This window comes from Balaenoptera musculus, chromosome 10 (assembly GCF_009873245.2).
Source record: "Balaenoptera musculus isolate JJ_BM4_2016_0621 chromosome 10, mBalMus1.pri.v3, whole genome shotgun sequence".
Lineage (NCBI taxonomy): Eukaryota > Metazoa > Chordata > Mammalia > Artiodactyla > Balaenopteridae > Balaenoptera > Balaenoptera musculus.
This window is the reverse complement of record NC_045794.1, coordinates 8,296,984-8,320,869: the sequence shown is the minus strand read 5'-3', so window position 1 is coordinate 8,320,869 and position 23,886 is coordinate 8,296,984. Positions and strand designations below refer to the sequence as shown.

The window sequence follows — 23,886 nt, the reverse complement described above, 5'->3', positions numbered from 1 at the left end:
TAATTCAAATTCAACTATTCTGCAAATTCAAAGCCAATGCTCACGTATTACCTGTACCTTTTAAATTCATGTAAGATCTCTTTTTTCTTTAAAGAGTTAGCGACCAAGGGCTTCCCTAGTGGTGCAGTAGTTAAGAATCCGCCTGCCAATGCAGGGGACACAGGTTCGAGCCCTGGTCTGGGAAGATCCCATATGCCGTGGGGCAACTAAGACCGTGTGCCACAGCTACTGAGGCTGCGAGCCACAACTACTGAGCCCGTGCACCACAACTACTGAAGCCTACGCGCCTAGAGCCCATGCTCCGCAACAAAGAGAAGCCACCGCAATGAGAAGCTCGCTCACCGCAACGAAGAGTAGTCCCTGCTCACCGCAACTAGAGAAAGCCCACGCACAGCAACGAAGACCCAACGCAGCCAAAATAAATAAATTAATTAATTAACTAAAAAAAAGAGTTAGAGACCATATAATTGTTTTTTAACTTTCCAGTTGTCCATCATAAGCAATGTTATTTATTTATGTAACCATTTCTTGAGTGAATGTTGTTTCCTGACTTACATACTATTTTACCTGAAAGCAATATACTATTTTACCTGAAAGCAAGGGCTGTATGACTTTCCTTTTGTACCCATGTCTTTCTGCCTTAATATTTCATTAAGTGTTAGATAAAAAAAAAAAAATGGGAACCAATTTTAAAATATGGAAGACAGGACAAATTATACTTATTACAAAAAGAGAAAAAAAATGGTCATCGATTGTGCAAATTAATAAAAACTATTATAATTAGTCTCTTTGGTTTCCATCTGAGTATATTTCAAAAGTACCAAATGAATATAAACCTTGTTTCTTACTTTCAAAAAGGAACATTGGCTAAAAATATATCAGGTAATATGCCAGGGGACTGCTTTAAAAAAAATTCCATAGATCTTTGGATTTAGAAATACTCTCTTTCTCTCTTTCAATAGAAATAGATATAGATAGATAAATGTAGATAGATATAGATTTATATTTATATCTATGATTTCTCTATGTCTATTTTTATCTCTTTCTACTTTTGTTCTAAATAAGGTTACAGATTATGCTAATAATTATAATAATATTATATACCTACATTCTGTCTTTAAATACTAAATATCTACATTCCTTTAATATACCAGATATTTTGGGGGTAGAGGATGGCGATGGGTATGAGGCTCAGTGTTTTGTATAAAATGTTTCAAATTACTCTATTCTTAATTTTATTTTTGATTACCGGTGTAAGTAGTTCCCAAATTAATTTCGATTGTTTCTTTTCAGGTTTGAAATTAGTGGGAATGGATCCTTTGCTTTTTTGAATTCTGATGGAGTCTACAGTTCCAGGGGATTTATTGATATCAAGTGGATTTGCAGCAAACAAATATCTAATAGAGAAGATAAACTGGAAAATGAATAAGAGCTGGAATAAAGAATTTTGCAAGTGTTATTTATTTTTTTAATTTAAGTATAGTTGATTTACAATGTTGTGTTAGTTTCTGGTGTACAGCAGAGTTTTGCAAGTATTAAACAAAGGAACTAAAAATTGTTGAATGAATGAATGATTTTAAGTAGAACCTCATGAATTCAAGACACATAACTGCCCATTATGAGGACAAGTCAGGAAACTTCTGTTAAATAGGACCAAACAAAGTAACAAGAAACAATTAGATGACATTTACTGCATTGATGGTGATGATAAACAAATTTAAAGGGTTCTATATTGATAGGTCAGCCAAGACCTACAGCTTAAAAGTTAGAGAAACATATGGGCTTAATATGTGTAAATATTACAAAATACTAACCATAGCAACTTTGGCTTCAAGAAATGTTACTGGAGAATCACCTATCAACAGACATGTACTTCAACAATATCCTAAAAATAAGGGAAAACCACCAGGAAGGACCCTAACTCTACAAGTAATAATCACAGATAAATTACCAGAATTATGTATTAAAATTACAAAGCTTAGATTATAGAATATAAACTAGAAGAATAACATTAAAAGTGATTAAAAATAGATTATTGAAAAATATTTCAATTTCCCAAGTAAGGACAAGGAAATAGGATGGGCTTATGATGTATCCCTGGATATGTCATAAAATTCAAATCCTGCAGCGTATGGGAGAAATTATATCAAGCCTGCCTTTGTTACATTAGTTTGAGTTAAATTTCCTGCCTAGGTAACTGTAATCTCTGAGTGCAAGAAGGAATGTGAGTGTAGGTGAATACATAGACACTTAGCAGGGCAGAGAAGCTGGAGAAAAAGAGAGTGTCTACTTTACAGGGTAAACACACAGAAACATACAAACCAGTCCTTCTCCCAAATCTTTAATGGAGGCTTACTTCCTAAATTAGTTGCAGATGAAAACTTTCTGATAAGTGAAAAAGGAGATTCTTGAAAAAGGAGCCCCACTGGTAAATGTTTTCCCTGGTACTATATATAAATGCAAATACTTGGCAAATATCAGCATATTATCAAGCATGGGCATATTATATCTGTTCATCATTTGTCACCAAGAAAACTTGAAAATATGAAATTTAGATGTCATTGTGTATTAATTACAGTTTGATGTATTAAATTTTGGTTCACATAAAGTTCAAGTTTTACTTGACTCATAAGTTTTATTTTTATTGTTGGTTCATGGTTACAAATTAATTTTAATTGCTTAGCAATTTAGAGTAATTCATCCCTTGTTTTCCTCTGATTCACACCTACCAGGAATACAATACATTCCTGATGGCTTAGCATGAACTCCAGACAACTTTTTGATGGAGTTAAATTACTACCGCATTTACATAGTGGACAGAGCTGTTGTGTTTATTTTGAAATATGAGTGTGTTTTGGATAAATGAGAGAAAAAGAAGATATTTTACTTTGTACAGAATTTCACTTAGAAAACTTAGGGAGTGAGACAGTTCTCAATATAACAATGCTTAAATATAAATTTGATTGTAGGGAAATGAATTGTAGAATCACATTAAACACAAGATTGTATTTAAAGAAAAAGCCCACCACGAAGAAAAATAATGGCATAACCATATCTATGTACTGGTCTATTATTTCACCAAATACACAGGAAGAGTTAGAACCCAGGAATAGGGAATAAGCAGGATTAGAAGATTAAATTGAATTACTTTTAGACACTGAAATGATAGGGAATTACGTTTTCTAGTTTAAAAATGTTATATTTTCTTATTTTGAAGTTTTATGTCTGAACAAAATACTTGAAAAATTTTTATTTGTATTTAAAAAATAAATTTGTATTCCGCTAAAAAAAGGAATAGGGACTGTTAACATCCATACATATTTCTTCCAATTCTTTAAATGCCCAGGTTTGCTTTTGGTGTTCAGACAACATCTCTCTGGCAAATGCCATTAAATTTGGAGTCACAGTCTTCAAAATACACCTGATTTCTTGTTATGACAGCACAGCTCATGTTATCAACTGGTCCAGTCACTGAAAAACCAGGAGATAAAAGGCAGACTTTAGAGCATTTATCTTAAAATAATGGTTGGATTTCTTAAAGTTTCCCCCAGCCAAACTTCTGTAGGTATTTTTCTTCAGCAGTCAGAATGTTGCAGAGGTTTTAGAATGGACCCTTCTTTTATTGCCAGTGATTGTATTTGGGAATTCTTGATTTGTTTGTCCTCCATCCCCTCCCCTCCAGGATGTCTCTCTTTTATTTTTTTTAAATAAGTACCTGAATTAACCTTTTTTTTAAATTATTATTTATTTATTTGTTTATTTATTTATGGCTGTGTTGGGTCTTCGTTTCTGTGCGAGGGCTTTCTCTAGTTGCGGCAAGCGGGGCCCACTCTTCATCGCGGTGCGCGGGCCTCTCACTATCGCGGCCTCTCTTGTTGCGGAGCACAGGCTCCAGACGCGCAGGCTCAGTAGTTGTGGCTCACGGGCCCAGTTGCTCCGCGGCATGTGGGATCTTCCCAGACCAGGGCTCGAACCCGTGTCCCCTGCATCGGCAGGCAGATTCTCAACCACTGCGCCACCAGGGGAGCCCCCAGGATGTCTCTTATCTGAGTATCATTGCCAGGGGAGCTCAAGCCTGAAGACCAGGAGCATCCCTGACTCTTCCTTCCCTCTCAACCCTCGAATTACGTGTATCAGCAAGTCCTGGGTATCCTATCTCCAGGTTAGTCCTTATATCCATTCGCTTCTCGCCCAGGCTATTATACTTCTCTTTCTTTCTGGTCATAGCCTTCTAACTGAACTTCAGTTTCAATTTCACTTCCCATCTATTCATTTTCCACATAGCAGCATAAATAATTTCCTTTAAAAGGTAATTAGATGTTAAAATGAAAGTTTTTGGTAAAGACTGCATGGTGACAGGTATTTTACATACCAGTGGGAGTTGTGAAGCAGTAAACTAGGGATTTTTTTTTTTTAAGTTAAAGTAGAAACTGTTTAGATAACTGTTAATTTCCTCAGTTAACTTCAGTGGTATGATAAGGTTAGGAAAATGTGTGAATAGAATACTTTTGGAGAGAGCTGTTTCCTTAACTATTCTTTCTAGGCACTGATTATCGTTTAAAAAAAATAAAAACCAAACACTGTTATAACCATCTGTGTATCATTTTTCCTTGAATAATTAAATGAAAGCTTTTAAAAAGAGATATGTTGCCCTAACAACATATTTGTTTCCAAATAAAAGGGGAAAAAAAGAGCCTCGGTATTTCTTACTAATTTTTGTCAAGTTTGCAATCAAAGCAGGTCCAAAGAATGAATACTATATCACACAATACTTTAGTTTTACGTTCGTGAAAGACGATAATGAATGGAGAAGAGAAATATCTAGGAATGGATAAACATCCAGAAGGAAATGAACTATCACTTCATGGTCCTTGCTCCAGACTTGCCAAATCTTAGGTATTCTAGCAGGGTAATATGTAAAGAAAATGAAAGCACAGAGAACATGTAAATGTATATGATACTTAAGAATTGTAAAGCCTTCTTACATGTATTACCTTATAGTGTTCACACAAGAACATTGTGAGAAAAGCTTCACTGTTCTTTTCATACATGTGAAAAAATCGATATCAACAAGTTTAAAAGAATTTTCTAAGGGCAAAATTTCAAATTCACACTTTCTGATTTCAGCTCAAGGGATGTTTTTATATATTCCAGGTGCTTTTATTTATAAGTGAATTTTATCTTTGCAGTTTGTGTATAGAAAATATTTGCTTAATATTATTTTAAATGAGATTTAAATCAGGTTAACAATTTTAAAATAATTACCATTTTGACAATAATTTCCAGGTGCCATAATACACACTTTCTATTCCCATTAGTAAATGTTAAAAGAAGAAGGAGAGGAAGCAAAGAAGAAAGGGAGAAAGGAAAGAAGAAAAAGAGAAGTAGAAAAGAAAAAAAAGGAGAGAAAAAATTTTTCAAAAGAAAAGGAGGAGAGGAAGAAGAAAGATAAAAAAACTAGAAAGCGGGCTTCCCTGGTGGCTCAGTGGTTGAGAATCTGCCTGCCAACGCAGGCGACATGGGTTCGAGCCCTGGTCTGGGAAGACCCCACGTGCCGCAGAGCAGCTGGGCCCGTGAGCCACAACTACTGAGCTTGTGCGTCTGGAGCCTGTGCTCCGCAACAAGAGAGGCCCGCGCACCGCGGTGAAGAGTGGCCCCCACTTGCCGCAACTAGAGAAAGCCCTCGCACAGAAACGAAGACCCAACACAGCCATTAAAAAAAAAAAAAAGGCTAGAAAGCAAAGAAGCTTAAATAAAAATACCTTTCTATGAATAAAACATCAATACTGCCACCATCCCTCCCCCTCAAATAAGTACTCACTTTTTTTGTTCCACAAAATATTCATTTATCCACATCCATTGTTTTCCTGGGGATGTACTATATAGTCCAATCCAACTAGGTTGTCCAGATTTTAAACTTTTCTGTATGAACTCCTATAGGAGAAATAGTGTATTCATTCATTCATTCATTCATTTATTTTAAAAAATTTTGATGCCTTCTATAGACTAAGGCACTGAGCCAGGCATTAATGAAATGGTAAATAATCATTTCTTTCAGAATAGTAGGGTTTTTAAAAATAAACAATAGCAATTGTATTATGATTAAGGAATGTTCGAAAGCAATGACTATAAACCACCCACACTTAGAATTGCACTTAGCGATTCACCCTTGGACACTTAGATCCTGTTTTTGATTCCTCACCAGCTCTTTTGAATTTTGAGTCACCGGCAAAATATGCCTGTAGCTTTGCACAATCATGTTGACTTTCATTCCAAGTTTTAGAAGAAGTTGAAAACCTGTAACATTTCCCTTGGTTCAATAGCGAGTCATTTGGGCACACATAATTATTTCCTGAAGGAAAATGTAGGGGAAAAAAGCAATTAAAGTACAGTCAATAGAGAAAGCATGAATAGTAAATCAAATGTGATTGACTGGAAAACAGATTTTTGCCAACTCACTTTTTGTGATTAAAAGACACCTCTATTAGCAGAACGAGAATATAATTAATTCATAATCTGTGTATTTCCTGGAATGGAGGCAGGGTTTTGGGCTATGGGTTGCAGAGAACAAAGCTAATGAATTCTGCCCCCTCATAACTAGGGTAGACAAATATATAATATTTTTTAAGTGTTTATAACTAATTGAGAAAATTAAAACCTGTTGTTTGAACCTCTCCACTATCTGGTTCTAATTCCTTTTCCTTGAGGCTGTCCTTACAACCTGCACTTCATTTCTGCGAGATTACTTACCATCACCATTCCTTATCGTATTGTGTTGGTTGCTTTTATTCTCCTGTGCTTTTCATTCACACTGTTGCCTTAGCCTTGAATAGCCTTCCCTTCCTTCTTCATCCTCTAAATTATACTTCTAATGATCAATTGTATTTCCACCTCAAAAACAAAACTTTTAACCAGTCATAATTTCTGCCACCTCTAAGACTCATAATACTCAGGTGCCACTTAGCAAAGGATGAACTGTCCATGTCCAGTCAGTTGTGAACAGCTCCAAATCTTTTATCTGACTGGAAGTTTCTTAAGTTGACTGTCATATTCATCATTGAATCTTCTATCATATAGTACTTTAATTATAGTGCCTAATTGTTGATTGTTGAATGATTGAATTAAATACCTATAAGTCAGGGCATGTCATACTTTTCATTGCTAATATTTTAGCCTGTCATCTCTGAGCCTAAAATTTTGTAAAAATTTATTTTAAGAAATTGAATTAATATGTCCAACTAAGATGGGAAAACAAAGTCACATCAGCAAGCATGACTTGAAAAAGACTTATCATGGACTAATTTCAATATATCAAACATATTATATATATCCTTAACTCATTAATATACTTTGTTCCAGGGCAAGAGTTGCCAGTCCTGAATAATATAATCTGGCAAGAATATTTGATGACTCAGGATAATTGGATTCCCATCTCAGCTGTACAAGTATGTAGTCATGTGCTAAAAGATATAAAATAACCTCAAATATACATCCCAATTTATGATTGGAGAGGGGATATTTATTCACTATTATTGGTGAGAAAGAGTCATTTGGACAAAGTAATTCCATTACATGGATACTGATAGACTGGTCAGTAAAGTACAGTTCTAGAGCTGCAAAACACACTGAAAATACTCCAAAAGATCAGTTTAATATGTTAAAACCAAAGAAGGATACAAAATGTGGACACTTCTTGTCCAGAGAGTTATTATAAGTTAATTCAGCTTCAAGTACCATGTTCTATAATAAGAAGAAATGTCATGGGGATGAGAATGGAGAAAAACATTTATTGAGCAATACTTTGTATCAATTCCTATCTCAGATGCCTTGCATAATAGTAACAGCTAACACATAATGCCATTATTGTGGGCCAAGCAGGTTTCTAAGCACCTAACATATATTTATTTTTTAAAACAACTTTATAAAATAAAGGAATGTGTTAAATGACACAATAGAGATATAAACAGAAAAATCCAGAATATGAGAAATTAGACACAACCATGACCCATTTTTTTCCCTATTAAATAAATGTCTGAGAAAAGAAAATAAAAGGAAGAAAAGAGAATGTATAGATTAAAAGTCATTTTAACTGATGCAGTTGTGGTCTTTGTTCTGATTCTAACAAATGAAATGGAAAAAAAAATTTTAATGCTGACGGGGTAGTAGATGATATTAAGAGGTTTTTGTCAATCGTGTTTTAGGAATTGTGGTAGACAGAATTCTAAAATGGCCCCAAGAGTCACACTCTTGGTGGGAATGTAAAATGGTGCAGCTGCTTTGGAAAACAGTGGCAGTTCCTCCAAATATTAAACAAAGAATTGCCACGTGACTCAACAATTCTACTCCTAGGTATATACAAAATTTAAACATACACCCACACTCACGTCAAAAAAGAAATGGTAATTATGTGACGTGATGGAAGTGGAAATCATTTTGCAATATATGTGTATTAAATCAACCCATTGTACACCTTAAACTTATATAATGTCATATGTCAATTATATCTCAATAAAGCTGGAAAAAAATAAAATGGCCTCAAGCTTGCTGTCCTGTGTAATTTGCTCTCCTTCAGTGTGATTTGAGCCTGTGAATATGATGGGATATCATTCCCATGAGTAAGTTATATTATATGACAAGATGAAGGTATTTTGAAGACTAAAGAAAAGTCCACAATTAGTTGATTTTGAGTTGATGAAAAGAGAGATTATCCCAGGTAGGTCTGACTTAATCAGCTATGAGAACTTAAGAAGGGGAGTGGGCTTTTTCAGAAGAGATAGATAACTCCTATTGTCTTTGAAGAATTAAGCTTCCATAACTTGAGAGGATGTACAAGAGTTTGTCATTAGCAAGGAAATGCAGGGGCCCTCTAGGAGCTTAGAGCAGCCCTGTGTAAGAGCCAGCAAGAAAGCTGTGACTGCAGTCTACAGCCACAAGTGACTGAATTGTACCAACAACTGCATGGGCTTGAAGAAGAACCTTAGATCCAGAAAGGTGCATGGTCTGGTCAACAACTAAACTGTATCCTGTGAGATCCTGAATAGAAGACCAAGTTAGGCTGTGCCCAGACTCCCAACCCATGGAAACTCTGAGGCAATAAATTGTGATTTTAAACTGCTAGGTGTATGACAATTTGTTACACATTAAGAGAAAATGAGCACAGGACTTATGGTGACACTGGGATTGTGTTAAGCCCTTAACTGTAAGAATCACATACGAAAATATGTAACTATTAAATGGCGTGATACCTGGTATTTGCTTTAGTAAAATCTAGTTTGGGAGAATGATGTTGGTGGAGACATAGATGAAATAATATTCATTACATATTGATAGTTGTTGATGCCATTTGAAAGGCACATGGAGATTTATTATATAATTCCCTCTACTTTTAGTTATATTTCTCATAATGCAAATCTAAGAATATAATAAAACAAAACCTTATGACATAGATGTTATTATCACCCTCAATTTACAGACGAGAAAGTGAGTCACACAGAGATTACATGACTTTCCTAAAGTCGTACAACAGATAAGTATCAGAGCTGAAATTCCAACCCAGTTAGTTGGTCTCCACTGCCCGTGTTCCTAATCACTGAGTCAGTGAATAGCAATCTAGGTATATGAGAATAAAAAACTAGCACAAAATAAAGGCACGCAAATAAAAATTCAAAATTCTCTCTTCTGCTATGCCTCTACTCTCCTCCTTCCCCGGAATTAACCACTTTTTACCATATCTGTTTTTACTTCTTTAAGTACTAATCAAAATTCTAAATATTGTGTGCATTCTTAAACTTCATACCTATTACTTTTTTGTATATTATTTTTTCCAGTGAAGTTTTTAATTAATGTTATTTCATCTTGTTGCAGACACACACAAAAAGCCTCCTTTTTACCATATCAAGTTCCTTCAGCTTCTTATTTGTATTATCTATAGATTGTTTCATACGAACTGAATTAATTGTTTTTCAGGAACACAGGACTGCTGATAATCTGACATGTCTTTTCATTACATTCTTGGGCTAGCTTCACTCTATCTAAAATTAGCCCCATCCCCTTATTTGTTCCAAAAGAATGCATGGAAAACTTAAGTTAAAATCAAGTTTGTTTATAATTCTGAGAACACTGCTACAGTGTTAAAGTGGTATCTTTTTATGTACATTTAAAAATCTGATGCAAATTTGTCTTTTCTTTGGTAGAAAATGAATTCTTCATGTAAACTTTTAGGATTATGTCTTTACCCATGGTGTCCTGAAATACACTCAATCTATTCTATCTATCTATCTATCTATCTATCTAATCTGCCTATCATCTATCTATCTATATCATCTATTTATCTATCATCTATCAGTCCATCCATCCATCCATCCATCATCCATTCATCCATCCATAATCTATCTATTTATATCTATTTTTGTATCTTATTCTGAATTTTGTGGGCTCTTGTAAGCTGAAACCTTGTGTTTTGGGAGTTTGCTTTTTCCCCTGAATTTTTAAATATTATTATTATTATTTATTATTTCATATCTACTTTTTTCCCCTTTCTTGTCTTCTGAGAAATTTTTAAAGAAATATTGTCATTCTTAGATGACATTATTTTGTGTTTTTGTCTCAGATATTCTCATATTTATTTATATTTATTGATTTTTTTGGACAATTACTCTATGCTCTGTAATATTTGGTTAGCTACCATGAGTTTTTAGATAGAAAAGACATAGGAAATAGCTAAGATGGTCAATAGACCAATACACTACTCCCCTTGCCCACTCCAGAACCAAAACAAGGAGACATACACCCTACTGTACCAACCAACACTCTACAAAAGAGGAGCCCTAGCTTATGTATCTAGTTTTATATATATATATATATAGACATATATATATATGTTTTAAGAGCATTTTTGTTTGTTTGTCTGTTTGTTTTTGATGCAATAGGGTGGCAAATGCCACAGTGTAAGTGGAGTAAGGGGTTGTCGAGACACCAGTCTAAAAGAGCGTTCCTTAAAGTCTTTCCATTAATTACTTTGCTTTAGACTTCTCTTTACACTCTGTACTCTTAGCTCTGAAAGTGGTGTCCTGCCTGGGTTTGGCTGTGAGGAAGGGCTTTCATCCAGACTGTAGCTATCTATCACCCTTTCTCTGAACTGTGGTTCTCTCCATTGATTTAGCCAATAGCACTATTCCATCAGCTTTTCATTTTCTTTAGAATTTTCTTCCCTTTCATTCTGTGCTATTAATTTATTCTATTTTGTTATTATTATTTTTTTTACTATTCTAATATAAAATCTTGGGAAGGAGTGTATGTAAATATTTATTGTCAATACTTTGTTTTGAACTGGAAGCATGGAAAATATTTTTAAACTGGTCAAAGTACAAGCACAAACTTAATAGAAACATGAATATTAAAATTGCCACTAACTTATTAGAATAAAAATATCAACAGGAAAGAATATTGTCCCTACTAATATTTCATCAATGTGTTAAATTTTATTGGTTTTCTCTCAATAGCATCTTTCTCAAAGAGAATGATCGAGCCCTATATTTTCAAGAACTACGGTTTCAAGAGAAAGAAAGTTTTAGAAACCATGAATTAGTCTGATTGTTTCAAAGAGAACAACTATAGAATACACACATTAAATACTACTTCAGAAAAAAAAAGTGCAGATACTTTCAAACAATTGTCTCTCAGAGTGATACCAGTGAGCACATAGTTTTTGTAAAAATACATCATTAATTTTTTATAAAATGTCAATCTTTTACTGGAGGTTCTTCATAAGAAGAGATGTGGAATAAATGTTAATTTTATATTTGAGTGTTTCTTAATTTTTCTTAATTTAAAAATAACTTTATAATATGACATATATGACTGGCCAGTTTAATTTACCAATATTGAGCTACAGTGTGGAGCTTATCTTGATATTAAAAGAAATTAAAGATCAATTTTTTTTTTCTGAAAGTGAAAAAATAAAGACTCCATACTCACCCCAAAAGTTCAGGCCAATCACTGCTGTCATGAAAATAAGGATCCCAATGTATCCAAGTACTAGCATGAGACAGTAACATGCAGATACAGGAAGAAATCTGAAACTTTGAAATGTTTTTTCAGTAATTTTAGAACTCTGTGATTGTTCACTTTATAAACATTTTTCTGTTTTATTTTTATTACAGAGAAAAATCCATGTTCATTTTAGACAGCATTAGAATTTATGATTAATTTATGTATAATCTTTTCCCTTTAATATATTTTAATTTAATCTTTATTTTATAATTTTAATTTATAACCTAATTTATGACTGAAACTTATGATTAATTGAAAATAAAAAATATTTACAGTACAAAACAATGTTATTGAATGTGTTGGATTGTATTGTAATTGTCTTGCTTTGCTAATTATTTGGTGATTTTTTTGATGGCTTAAAATGATTTATTAAATTCTCTATATAATATATAGAATATATTATTTATGTATACATATATTTTATATTTTATAAATATATGAATAATATATAATGCATATATAATGTACTGTAATATATTAAAAGCATTAGGTATTAGTGTATAAAATATATAATTTATATTCTATACATAGAATAATATATATATATCAGGTACTGTCATGTATATTATTCATTTTAATGTCTCACTATACAAATAAAAGGACATTTATTGAAGTTCTATTATGTACCAGTCACTGTACTGGGAATATTGCCATGTTATTCCACTTTTACATATGCTATATTTTATCTTCCTGGCTTTGATATTTTGGACAGGACTCAGCATCAACCTAAACAGCATAGATCTCTGATTAATGATGCTTATCTAGAATTTATGTTGTAGTACTCCCTTGGCTCAGCATTGGCAGGAATGGTCTCTTTACAGAGGGGTAAACAGAGAACTTCCAAATATGTTAAACAGGGATATTATGTTACTATCCTCTTTCAATTTTATCTATTTTTGTCCAGATTGCTAGCACTTTTGAATAAGATGGATATATATATGCTTTCCACAAACAAAATAAAGATACCTTTTTATATGCAGACATCATAAGAATATTATCTCAGTTTAGAAGCATTCTAGCCAGACAACCTGCCATACTATTGACAATGAGAACGTCAAGTGATTTGATATTCAAATAATTATTAACCAGTTTTTATTAGTGGATCTGTTTATTGCTTTGGTTGCTCTCTTCCTTTTATATTTTGATTATTTATTTATTTATTTTATTTTTTTCCTTTTTTCTCTTTTTGTGAGTGTGTATGTGTATGTTTCTTTATGTGATTTTGTCTGTTTAGGTTTACTTTTACCATTTTCCTAGGATTCTGTTTGTTCGTTTTCTTCTTTTTTTTTTTAGTTTTTTAGTTTGTTTGTTTTCCCTTTTTATAAGTGTGTATGTGTATGTTTCTGTGATTTTGTCCATTTAGTTTCATTTTACCATTTGGTTTGGAGTTCTACCTGTTTGTTCTTGGGGTTTTTTTGGTTTTCTTTTATTTTCTTCCTTTTCTTCTGAGTCATGTGACTGGCAGGGTCTTGGTGCACCAGCCGGGTGTTGGGCCTCACCCTCCAAGGTGGGAGAGCCAAGTCCAGAACACTGGACCCACAGAGACATCCCAGCCCCACATAATATCAAGAGCTCTTGCTGAAGAGCTCTTCCAGAGATCTCTGTCTCAACACTTAGACCCAGCTCAACCCAATGGCCAGCAAGCTCCAGTGCTAGATGCCCCATGCCAAACAACTAGCAAGACAGGAACACAACCGCACCCATCAGCAGAGAGGATGCATAAAGTCATACTAAGTTCATAGACACCCCAAAACACACCACCAGATGCGGCCTTGCCCACCAGAAGGACAAGATCCAGCTCCACCTACCAGAACACAGGCACCAGTCCCCTCCACATGGAAGCCTACACAACCAACTGAACCAACCTTAGCCACTGGGGGCAGACACCAAAATAAACAGGAACTAAGAACTTGGAGCCTGTGAAAAGGAGACCCCAAACACAGTAAGTTAAACAATATGAGAAGACACAGAAACACACAGCAGATGAAGGAACAAGGTAAAAACCAACCAGACCAAACAAATGAAGAGGAAATAGCAGGCTACCTGAAAAAGAATTCAGAGTAATGATAGTAAAGATGATGCAAAATCTCAGAAATAGAATGGAGAAAATACAAGAAACGTTTAACAAGGACCTAGAAGAACTAAAGAACAAACAAGCAATGATGAACAACACAATAAATGAAATTAAAAATTCTCTAGAAGGGATCAATGGCAGAATAACTGAGGCAGAAGAACGGATAAGTGACCTGCAGGATAAAATAGTGGAAATAACTGCTGCACAGTAGAATAAAGAAAAAAGAATGAAAAGAATTGAGGACAGCCTCAGAGACCTCTGAGACAACATTAAACACACCAACATTCGAATTATAGGGGTCCCAGAGGAAGAAGAGAAAAAGAAAGGGTCTGAGAAAATATTTGAAGAGATTATAGTTGAAAACTTCCCTAACATGGGAAAGGAAAAGGTCAGTCAAGTGCAGGGAGTGCAGAGAGTCCCATACAGGATAAATACAAGGAGAAACACGCCAAGACACATATTAATCAAGCTATCAAAATTAAATACAAAAGAAGATGTTAAAAGCAGCATGGGAAAAGCAACAAATAACATAAAAGGGAATCCCCATAAGGTTAACAGCTGATCTTTCAGCAGAAACTCTGCAAGCCAGAAGGGAGTGGCAGGACATATTTAAAGGGATGAAAGGGAAAAAGCTACAAACAAGATTACTCTACCCAGCAAGGACCTCATTCAGACGTGATGGAGAAATCAAAAGCTTTATAGACAAGCAAAAGTTAAGAGAATTCAGCACCACCACACCAGCTTTACAACAAATGCTAAAGGTATTTCTCTAGGCAGGAAACACAAGAGAAGGAAAAGACCTACAAAAACAAACACAAAACAATTAAGAAAATGGTAATAAGAACATACATATTGATAATTACCTTAAATGTAAATGGATTAAATGCTCCAACCAAAAGACATAGACTGGCTGAATGGATACAAAAACAAGATCCATATATATGCTGCCTACAAGAGACCCACTTCAGACCTAGGGACACATACAGACTGAAAGTGAGGGGATGGAAAAAGATATTCCATGCAAATGGAAATCAAAAGAAAGCTGGAGTAGCAATTCTCATATCAGACAAAATAGACTTTAAAATAAAGACTATTACAATAGACAAAGAAGGACACTACATAATGATCAAGGGATTAATCCAAGAAGAAGATATAACAATTGTAAATCTTTATGCACCCAACATAGGAGCACCTCAATACATAAGGCAAATGCTAACAGTCATAAAAGGGGAAACTGACAGTAACACAATAATCGTAGGGGACTTTAACACCTCACTTTCACCAATGGACAGATCATCCAAATTGAGATAAATAAGGAAACACAAGCTTTAAATGACACATTAGACCAGATGGACTTAATTGATATTTTTAGGACATTCCATCCAAAAACAACAGAATACACTTTCTTCTCAATTGCTCATGGTATATTCTCCAGAACAGATCATATCTTGGGTCACAAATCAAGCCTCAGTAATTTTAAGAAAATTGAAATCATATCAAGTATCTTTCCGACCACAATGCTATGAGACTAGATATCAATTACAGAAAAAAAAACTGTAAAAAATACAAACACATGGAGGCTAAACAATATGTTACTAAATAACCCAGAGATCACTGAAGAAATCAAAGAGGAAATCAGAAAATACCTAGAAACAAATGACAATGAAAACATGACGACCCAAAACCTATGGGATGCAGCAAAAGCAGTTCTAAAAGGGAAGTTTGTAGCAATACAATCCTACCTCAAGAAACAAGAAACATCTCAAATAAACAACCGAACCTTACACCTAAAGCAATTAGAGAAAGAAGAACAAAAAAACTCCAAAGCTAGCAGAAGGAAAGAAATCATAAAGATCAGATCAGAAATAAATGGAAAAGAAATGAAGGAAACAATAGCAAAGATCAATAAAACTAAAAGCTGGTTCTCTGAGAAGATAAACTAAATTGATGAACCATTAGCCAGGCTCATCAAGTAAAAAAATGGAGAAGACTCAGATCAGCAGAACTAGAAATGAAAAAGCGGAAGTAACAACTGACACTGCAGAAATACAAAGAATCATGAAAGACTACTACCAGCAACTATATGCCAATAAAATGGACAACCTGGAAGAAATGGACAAATTCCTAGAAAAGTACAACCTTACAAGACTGAACCAGAAAGAAATAGAAAATATGTACAGACCAAGCACAAGCACTGAAATTGAAACTGTGATTAAAAATCTTCCAACAAACAAAAGCCTGGGACTAGATGGCTTCACAGGTGAATTCTATCAAACATTTAGAGAAGAGCTAACACCTATCTTTCTCAAACTCTTCCAAAATATAGCAGAGGGAGAAACACTCCCAAACTCATTCTACGAGGCCACCATCACCCTGATACCAAAACCAGACAAAGATGTCACAAAAAAAGAAAACTACAGACCAATATCACTGATGAACATAGATGTAAAAATCCTCAACAAAATACTAGCAAACACAAACCAACAGCACATTAAAAGGATCATACACCATGGTCAAGTGGGGTTTATCCCAGGAGTGCAAGGATTCTTCAATATATGCAAATCAATCAATGTGATACACCATATTAACAAACTGAAGGATAAAAAACATGATAATCTCAATAGATGCATAAAAAGCTTTCGACAAAATTCAACACCTATTTATGATAAAAACTTGCCAGAAAATGGGCATAGAGAGAACCTACCTTAACATAATACAGGCCATATATGTCAAACCCACAGCCAACATCATTCTTAAAGGTGAAAACCTGAAACCATTTCTTCTAAGATCAGGAAAAAGACAAGGTTGCCCAGTTTCACTGCTATATAATTCAACACAGTTTTGGAAGTTTTAGCCACAGCAATCATAGAAGAAAAAGAAATAAAAGGAATCCAAATCAGGAAAGAAGAAGTAAAACTGTCATGTTTGCAGATCACATGATATTATACTTAGAGAATCCTAAAGATGCTACCAGAAAACTCCTAGAGCTAATCAATGAGTTTGGTAAAGTAGCAGGATACAAAATTACTGCACAGAAGTCTGTTGTATTCCTATACACTAACAACGAAAAATCTGAAAGAGAAATTAAGGAAACACTCCCATTTACCATTGCAACCAAAAGAATAAAATACCCAGGAATAAACCTACCTAAGGAGACAAAAGACCTGTATGTAGAAAATTATAAGACACTGATAAAAGAAATCAAAGACGATACAAACAGATGGTGAGATATACCATGCTCTTGGATTGGAAGAATCAACATTGTGAAAATGACTCTACTACCCAAAGCAATCTACAGATCCAATGCAACCCCTATCAAACTACCAATGGCATTTTTCACAGAACTAGAACAAAAAATTTCACAATTTGTATGGAAACACAAAAGACCCCGAATAGCCAAAGAAATCTTGAGAAAGACAAACAAAGCTGGAGGAATCAGGCTCCCTGACCTCAGACTATACTACAAAGCTACAGTAATCAAGACAGTATGGTATTGGCACAAAAACACAAATATAGATCAATGGAACAGGATAGAAAGCCCAGAGATAAACCCATGCACATATGGTCACCTTATCTTTGACAGAGGAGGCAAGAATATACAATGGAGAAAAGACAGCCTCTTCAGTAAGTGGTGCTGGGAAAACTGAACAGCTACATGTAAAAGAATGAAATTAGAACACTTCCTAACACCATACACAAAAATAAACTCAAAATGGATTAAATATAAGGCCAGAGACTATAAAACTCTTAGAGGAAAACACAGGCAGAACACACTATGGCATAAATCATAGCAAGATCCTTTTTGACTCACCTCCTAGAGTAATGGAAATAAAAACAAACATAAACAAATGGGACCTAAGGAAACTCAAAAGCTTTTGCACAGCAAAGGAAACCATAAACAGGATGAAAAGACAGCTCTCAGAATGGGAGAAAATATTTGCAAACGAAGCAACTGACAAAGGATTAATCTCCAAAATATACAAGTAGCTCATACAACTCAATATCAAAAAAACAAACAACCCAATCCAAAAACGGGCAGAAGACCTGAATAGACATTTCTCCAAAGAAGATATACAGACTGCCACAAACACATGAAAGGATGCTCAACATCACTAATCATTAGAGGAATGAAAATCAAAACTACAATGAGGTGTCACCTCACACTCGTCAGAATGGCCATCATCAAAAAATCTACAAACATTAAATGCTGGAGATGGTGTGGAGAAAAGGCAATCCTCCTGCACTGTTGGTGGGAATGTAAATTGATCCAGCCTCTATGGAGAACAGTATGGAAGTTCCTTCAAAAGCTAAAAATAGAACTAGCATATGAGCCAGCAATCCCACTACTGGGCATATACCCTGAGAAAACCATAATTCAAAAAGAGACATGTACCACAATGTTCATTGCAGCACTAGCTACAATAGCCAGGACATGGAAGCAACCTAAGTGTCCATCAACAGATGAATGGATAAAGAAGATGTGGCACATATATGCAATGGAATATTACTCAGCCATAAAAAGAAATGAAATTAAGTTATTTGTAGTGAGGTGGGTGGACCTAGAGTCTGTCCTACAGAGTGAAGTAAGTCAGAAAGAGAAAAACAAATACCATATGCTAACCCATATATATGGAATCTAAAAAAGACATTGTTCTGATGACCCTAGGGGCAGGACAGGAAAAAAGACACAGACGTAGAGAATGGACTTGAGGACATGAAGAGGGGGAAGGGTAACCTGGGACGAAGTGAAAGAGTAGCATTGACATATATACACTACCAAATGTAAAATAGATAGCTAGTGGGAAGCAGCTGCATAGCACAGGGAGATCAGCTTAGTGATTTGCGATGACCTAGAGCGGTGGGGTAGGGACGGTGGGAAGGAGGCTCAAGAGGTTGGGGATATGGGGATATATGTATACACATAGCTGATTCACTTTGTTATACAGCAGAAACTAACACAAGATTGTAAACAACTATACTCCAATAAAGATGTTAAAAAAATAAAATAAAATAATTTATTTTAGAAAGAGTAAATTTAGACACTAGTATGTTGTTTATTAAACTTGTCTATAGAACTTGTAACAGATCTAAAATAAAGACCAAAACCCCAAAAACAACCTTGTCCCAGATACAGCAGCCTCAAGGAGCAAAGATAAATGTTTTCTTTTTTCTTACCCTACCCTCATTTCCAATGGATTATTCTGCCAATCCCATCGATGTTTTGTGAAGATTAAAAAATACAACATGTCTGTATAAAAATGCTTTTAGGGCTGTAAAACACTATATACCACTGCTACTCCCACCATCAGTACTTGTTCTTTACCTTCGAAGTATAACCTACCTCTTCATGTAGATAACACACCCAGATAGTTGCGTCTCTTTCTTATGTTTTGTAGGAGAAATAATTTATGTAAAAATACTATTTTTGACCTTTTAGTTGAAAGTTACATTCTTATTCTCATGCTACTACTTTGATGGGATTATACATTATGCTGTTAGCATTTCTCTGGCATCATGGTTGCAGAATTGTCTTTTTACTGTTGATGCTTACATGAGTCTGAACAATTTATCTTAGACAATTTATGAACGTCTTTTAAAATGCCAGAATATGGTTAATTTTAGCACTTAAAAATATCAAAGATAATTATTCTCCTAAGAGAATAACTCAATTTTAAACTGGAGTGTGAATGAAGGGGAACAATATTCCTACCTTTAGAACTTTTTCTGGATTTGAAGCGATTCTTGAATTCCAGCAGCATATAGCCATCTTTTTTTTCTTTAATTTTTATTGGAGTATAGTGGCTTTACAATATTGTGTTAGTTTCTACTGTACAGCAACGTGAATCAGCTATACATATACATATATCTCCTAATATAACCATCTTCATTCTCCATTTCCTCGAATGTTTTCATGTGATATTACCCAGAAAATGGGAAAAGAAAATGGAGAATAGCCTCAGCCTTGGATATTTCTCCTAGGCACAATGAACCAAAAACTAAAAGGAAGTCCAAAAATAATCAAAATTTACTCAGGCACTGCTGTCTAAAACCACACAGGATATGTTGGTGAATGAAAATGGAAAGACTTGTTCATTTCTGGTTAAAATTCTCTACGGTGCAAGGTAAAGGTGGCTATTTTGTTTGATTCTTTTCAACTACCTCATTATAAAGTGGCAGATAACTTGGATGAATTATGTTCTAGTGTTTTGTGGAAGGTAGAAATTGTGAGCAGTGAAATTGGATACTTAGCTGAGGAGATATCTAAGCAAAGTGTTGAAGGTCCTGCCTGGTTTGTCCTTACTACTTATAGTAAAATGTGAGAGGAGAGAGATAATTCAGAAATCATTAAGCAAAGAGGAACCAGAAATTGAGGATTTGGAAAATTCTCAGCCTATCCATATACAGAAAATGAGAAAGCATGCTCTGGAGAAGATACCAAGGGTGTGGCTGGACAACCACTCCATAAAGAGATTATCCATGATTGTAATTAACCATATCATCAGAAGCCAGGGATAGAGGTAGAAATACACCAGCAGAGACACTGCAAGTTTGAAATAAAGGGAGCAGAGGTAGGATGAAATAAAGGAAGGTTCTCAGACTTCTGGGATTCTATGCAGCTATCCGGCTGTCAACATGCTTTATCCTTCAAGAAGGATGGTCCTGAAGACAATTTGGAGATCATCAGGGCTACCACTCCCACCCTAGGCCCAGAGCATACAGAAACAAGCAGGGGTGGGGAGTGGGGGACAAGACTTTTTCCTCCTCGATTTCTGAGTGTGAGGCCACCTCCTCAGCTTCAGCAGGCCAGGCTGTCCCCTCTCAGAGCCTCAGGGACAAGGCTGTCATCAGAGTAGAGGAGGCAGGGCCTCCACCTAAGGCCCTGGGGATGACACTGCTGTCCCGGTGGGTCCGGAGGGCAGAACATCAGGTCAAAGAGAATATTCTTGAGCCTTAAGAGCTAATGGAGTTTGCCTCACTAGGATTGGATTGGCATGGGACCTATCACACCTTTATTCTTTCTGATTTCTCCCTTTTGGAATGGGAATGTCTATCTTATGTCTATCTTGATCCTCTCCTATCCTTGTATTATGGAGGCCCATAACTTGGATGGTTTCAGTTTCACAGGTACAGAAGAATTTTGCCTTGGGATGAATCACACCTAGAGCCTCACCATATCTGATTTGGCTGAGACTTTGGACTTGGAATTGATGATGGATGGGCTGAGACTCTTGAGGCTGTTGGGATGGGATGGATGTATTTAACAATGAGAAGGACATGAAGTTTGGGAGCCAGAGGATGGAAAATTAAGGACGACATTTTGTCCCCCACCAAATTCATATATTGAAGCCCTAACTTCCAATGTGACTGTATTTGGAAATAGGGTTTTATCAAGATAATTAAGGTTAAGTGAGGACATTGAGTTGGGCCCTAATCTCATAGGACTGGTGTCCTTATTAGTGAAGCATGAGACACCAGAGAGTGTGCTTTCTTTTCCTGCACACAGAAAAAAATAATATGAGGACACCGTGAAAAGGCAGCCATCTGTAAGCCAGGAAGAGAGATCTCAGCAGACACCTACCATCTGGCACCTCGATCTTGGATTTCCAAGAACTGTGAGAAAATAAGTGTCTATTGTTTAAGCCACAAGGTATTTTGTTACGGCAGCCTGAGAAGACTAATACAAGTTGCTTTAGGGATGGACTGGGGGAATCATTATGATTTATCCTAGTCACAGAATTAAAGAGGTCTTCCTTCTGAGGACCTCACTTCTCTTTCAATAATTAAGTCCAATCATTAATCATAGCCATTAGTGAAAATTACATTATCTAAACTTAAAGTTAAATAAATCATATTAGAAACAAAGATAATAAAAACACAGAACTCATGAATTTCTGATTATTTTTACTATTATCTATGCATGAAGTTGTTTCCATCTATTATATCTGTATAATAGAAATACTGTGTAGTGGTGTACTACTACACAACTCTTTTCAATTCTGGTATTCAGTGATGTCACACTGGTAGCTTGAAATCAGCCACGTTGGGCATAATTGCATCATAGAAACTGCCCAATATTACAAACCTACCTGAATGATTACAGTTAAAAAGTCTGACCATATCAAATGTTGCCATTGATGTGGAGTAACTGGAACTGTTCTACATTAATGGTGGGTATAGTACAACTTCTTTGGATAATGTTATATTTTTATAAAGTTAAACATATTATCATTTAAAAAAAAGCTTGAGGTAGAATTTATAACCAAAAAACTTGTATTTAATGCATGCAATCTGATGAGTTTGGACATATGCAAACACACATGATACCATCACCACAACCAAGGTGATAGACACAGCCATCACCTCCCAGATCACATGTAAGTGTTATTATCACAAAAAAGAGGGGGAGACACAAATACATATTTTCTATATGACCTAGCAATTCTACTCCTAGATATTTCCTCAAAAGATTAGAAAATAAATGTCCACAGAAAGACTTTAACAGATACAGTGATGCCAGTTTAATGTACAATAGCAAAAAATTGGAAACAACTCAATGGGCTAATGATATACAAACTTTCATATATCCACATAATGAAATACCATGCAGCAATAAAAAAGAATGAACTGCTGGTCTGTACAACCATATGGATGAAATTCAAAAACATTATGCTGAGCAAAAGACACCAAACTCACAAAGAATGCAAACTGTGTGTTTCCATTTATATAAAATTCTAAAACCAGCAAAACTCACCTCCATTGATAGGTTAGGGCCTGCCTGGTTCCATGGAGTAGGGGAATGAACTGCAAAGGTACATCAGGGAACATTCTGAGGAACTGGAAATGTTTTATACTCCGAGTCAAATTTTATATCTTGACCTTCCTCAGGAACAAAAGTAAATTTCACTCAACCATGATAATGCAATCCCTGCACACACAAACCTTGGAGATGTAGTTGTTTTGGTTTCAGACCACTGCAATAAAGATAACATTGCAGCAAAGCAAGTCACACGAATTTTTTGGTTTCCTGGTGCATATAAATGTTATGTTTATACTATATTGTAGTCTACTAAATGTGCAATAGTTATGTCTAAAAAATGTACATACCTTGATTAAATATTTTATTGCTGAAAAATGCTCACCGTCTTCTGACAACACAGGGTTGGCACAAACCTTCAATTTGTAAAAAAAAAAATGCAGTATCTGCAAAGCACAATAAAACGAGGTACTCCTGTGCTCTCCTATATATGCATTCCTAATAGTCCTAGGGATAGTATGTTTTGGTCATGACTTAGTAGAATATGTTCATTTTTCCTTCCAAATTTGTGTCTTCTTTCTGTCCCCAAATGGAAACAATTTTATCTGTCCTTCCTTCTGCAGTTTACCTTGTATAATTTCACTTTGGGTGATGACAGAAGTGACCAAAGGTATATATTTGAGACCACCAGAAGAGTTTAATCCTTCACTTCTTATTCTCTTCACGTTTTCTTTCTTTTCATTCCTTTGTACTCCACTTTCCTCTCTGTTCTTATTTCCTTTTCCCCTCTCAGTGTGCCAGTCAGACAAATGTGGTGTTGATCCCGAAGCAGCCTGTGGGACACCAGCTGCTTTTCTTTAGTTTTCTTCTTAATATAAATACATTTCACCCTCCATATCTGCAGTTTACACACCGGGGATTAAAGCAGCTGCGGATGGGAATCCGTGGATGGAGAATTCCAAGGCGGGCGGGAGAGTAGACGGTAAGGAACTTGAGCATCCCCGGA

General features: G+C 35.2%; 1 protein-coding gene across 1 annotated transcript; it reads right to left on the bottom strand.

Moving 5' to 3' along the window:
- Positions 1–3,314: 3,314 nt before the first annotated feature.
- On the bottom strand, positions 3,315–23,879 carry KLRF2 (killer cell lectin like receptor F2). Its single transcript, XM_036865877.1, is given in 8 exon segments — positions 3,315–3,471; positions 4,784–4,821; positions 5,822–5,934; positions 6,203–6,232; positions 6,234–6,352; positions 19,836–19,901; positions 21,705–21,736; positions 23,794–23,879. Coding segments are annotated over 8 exon segments (594 nt in total). The 3' UTR covers positions 3,315–3,361.
- Positions 23,880–23,886: the final 7 nt, after the last annotated feature.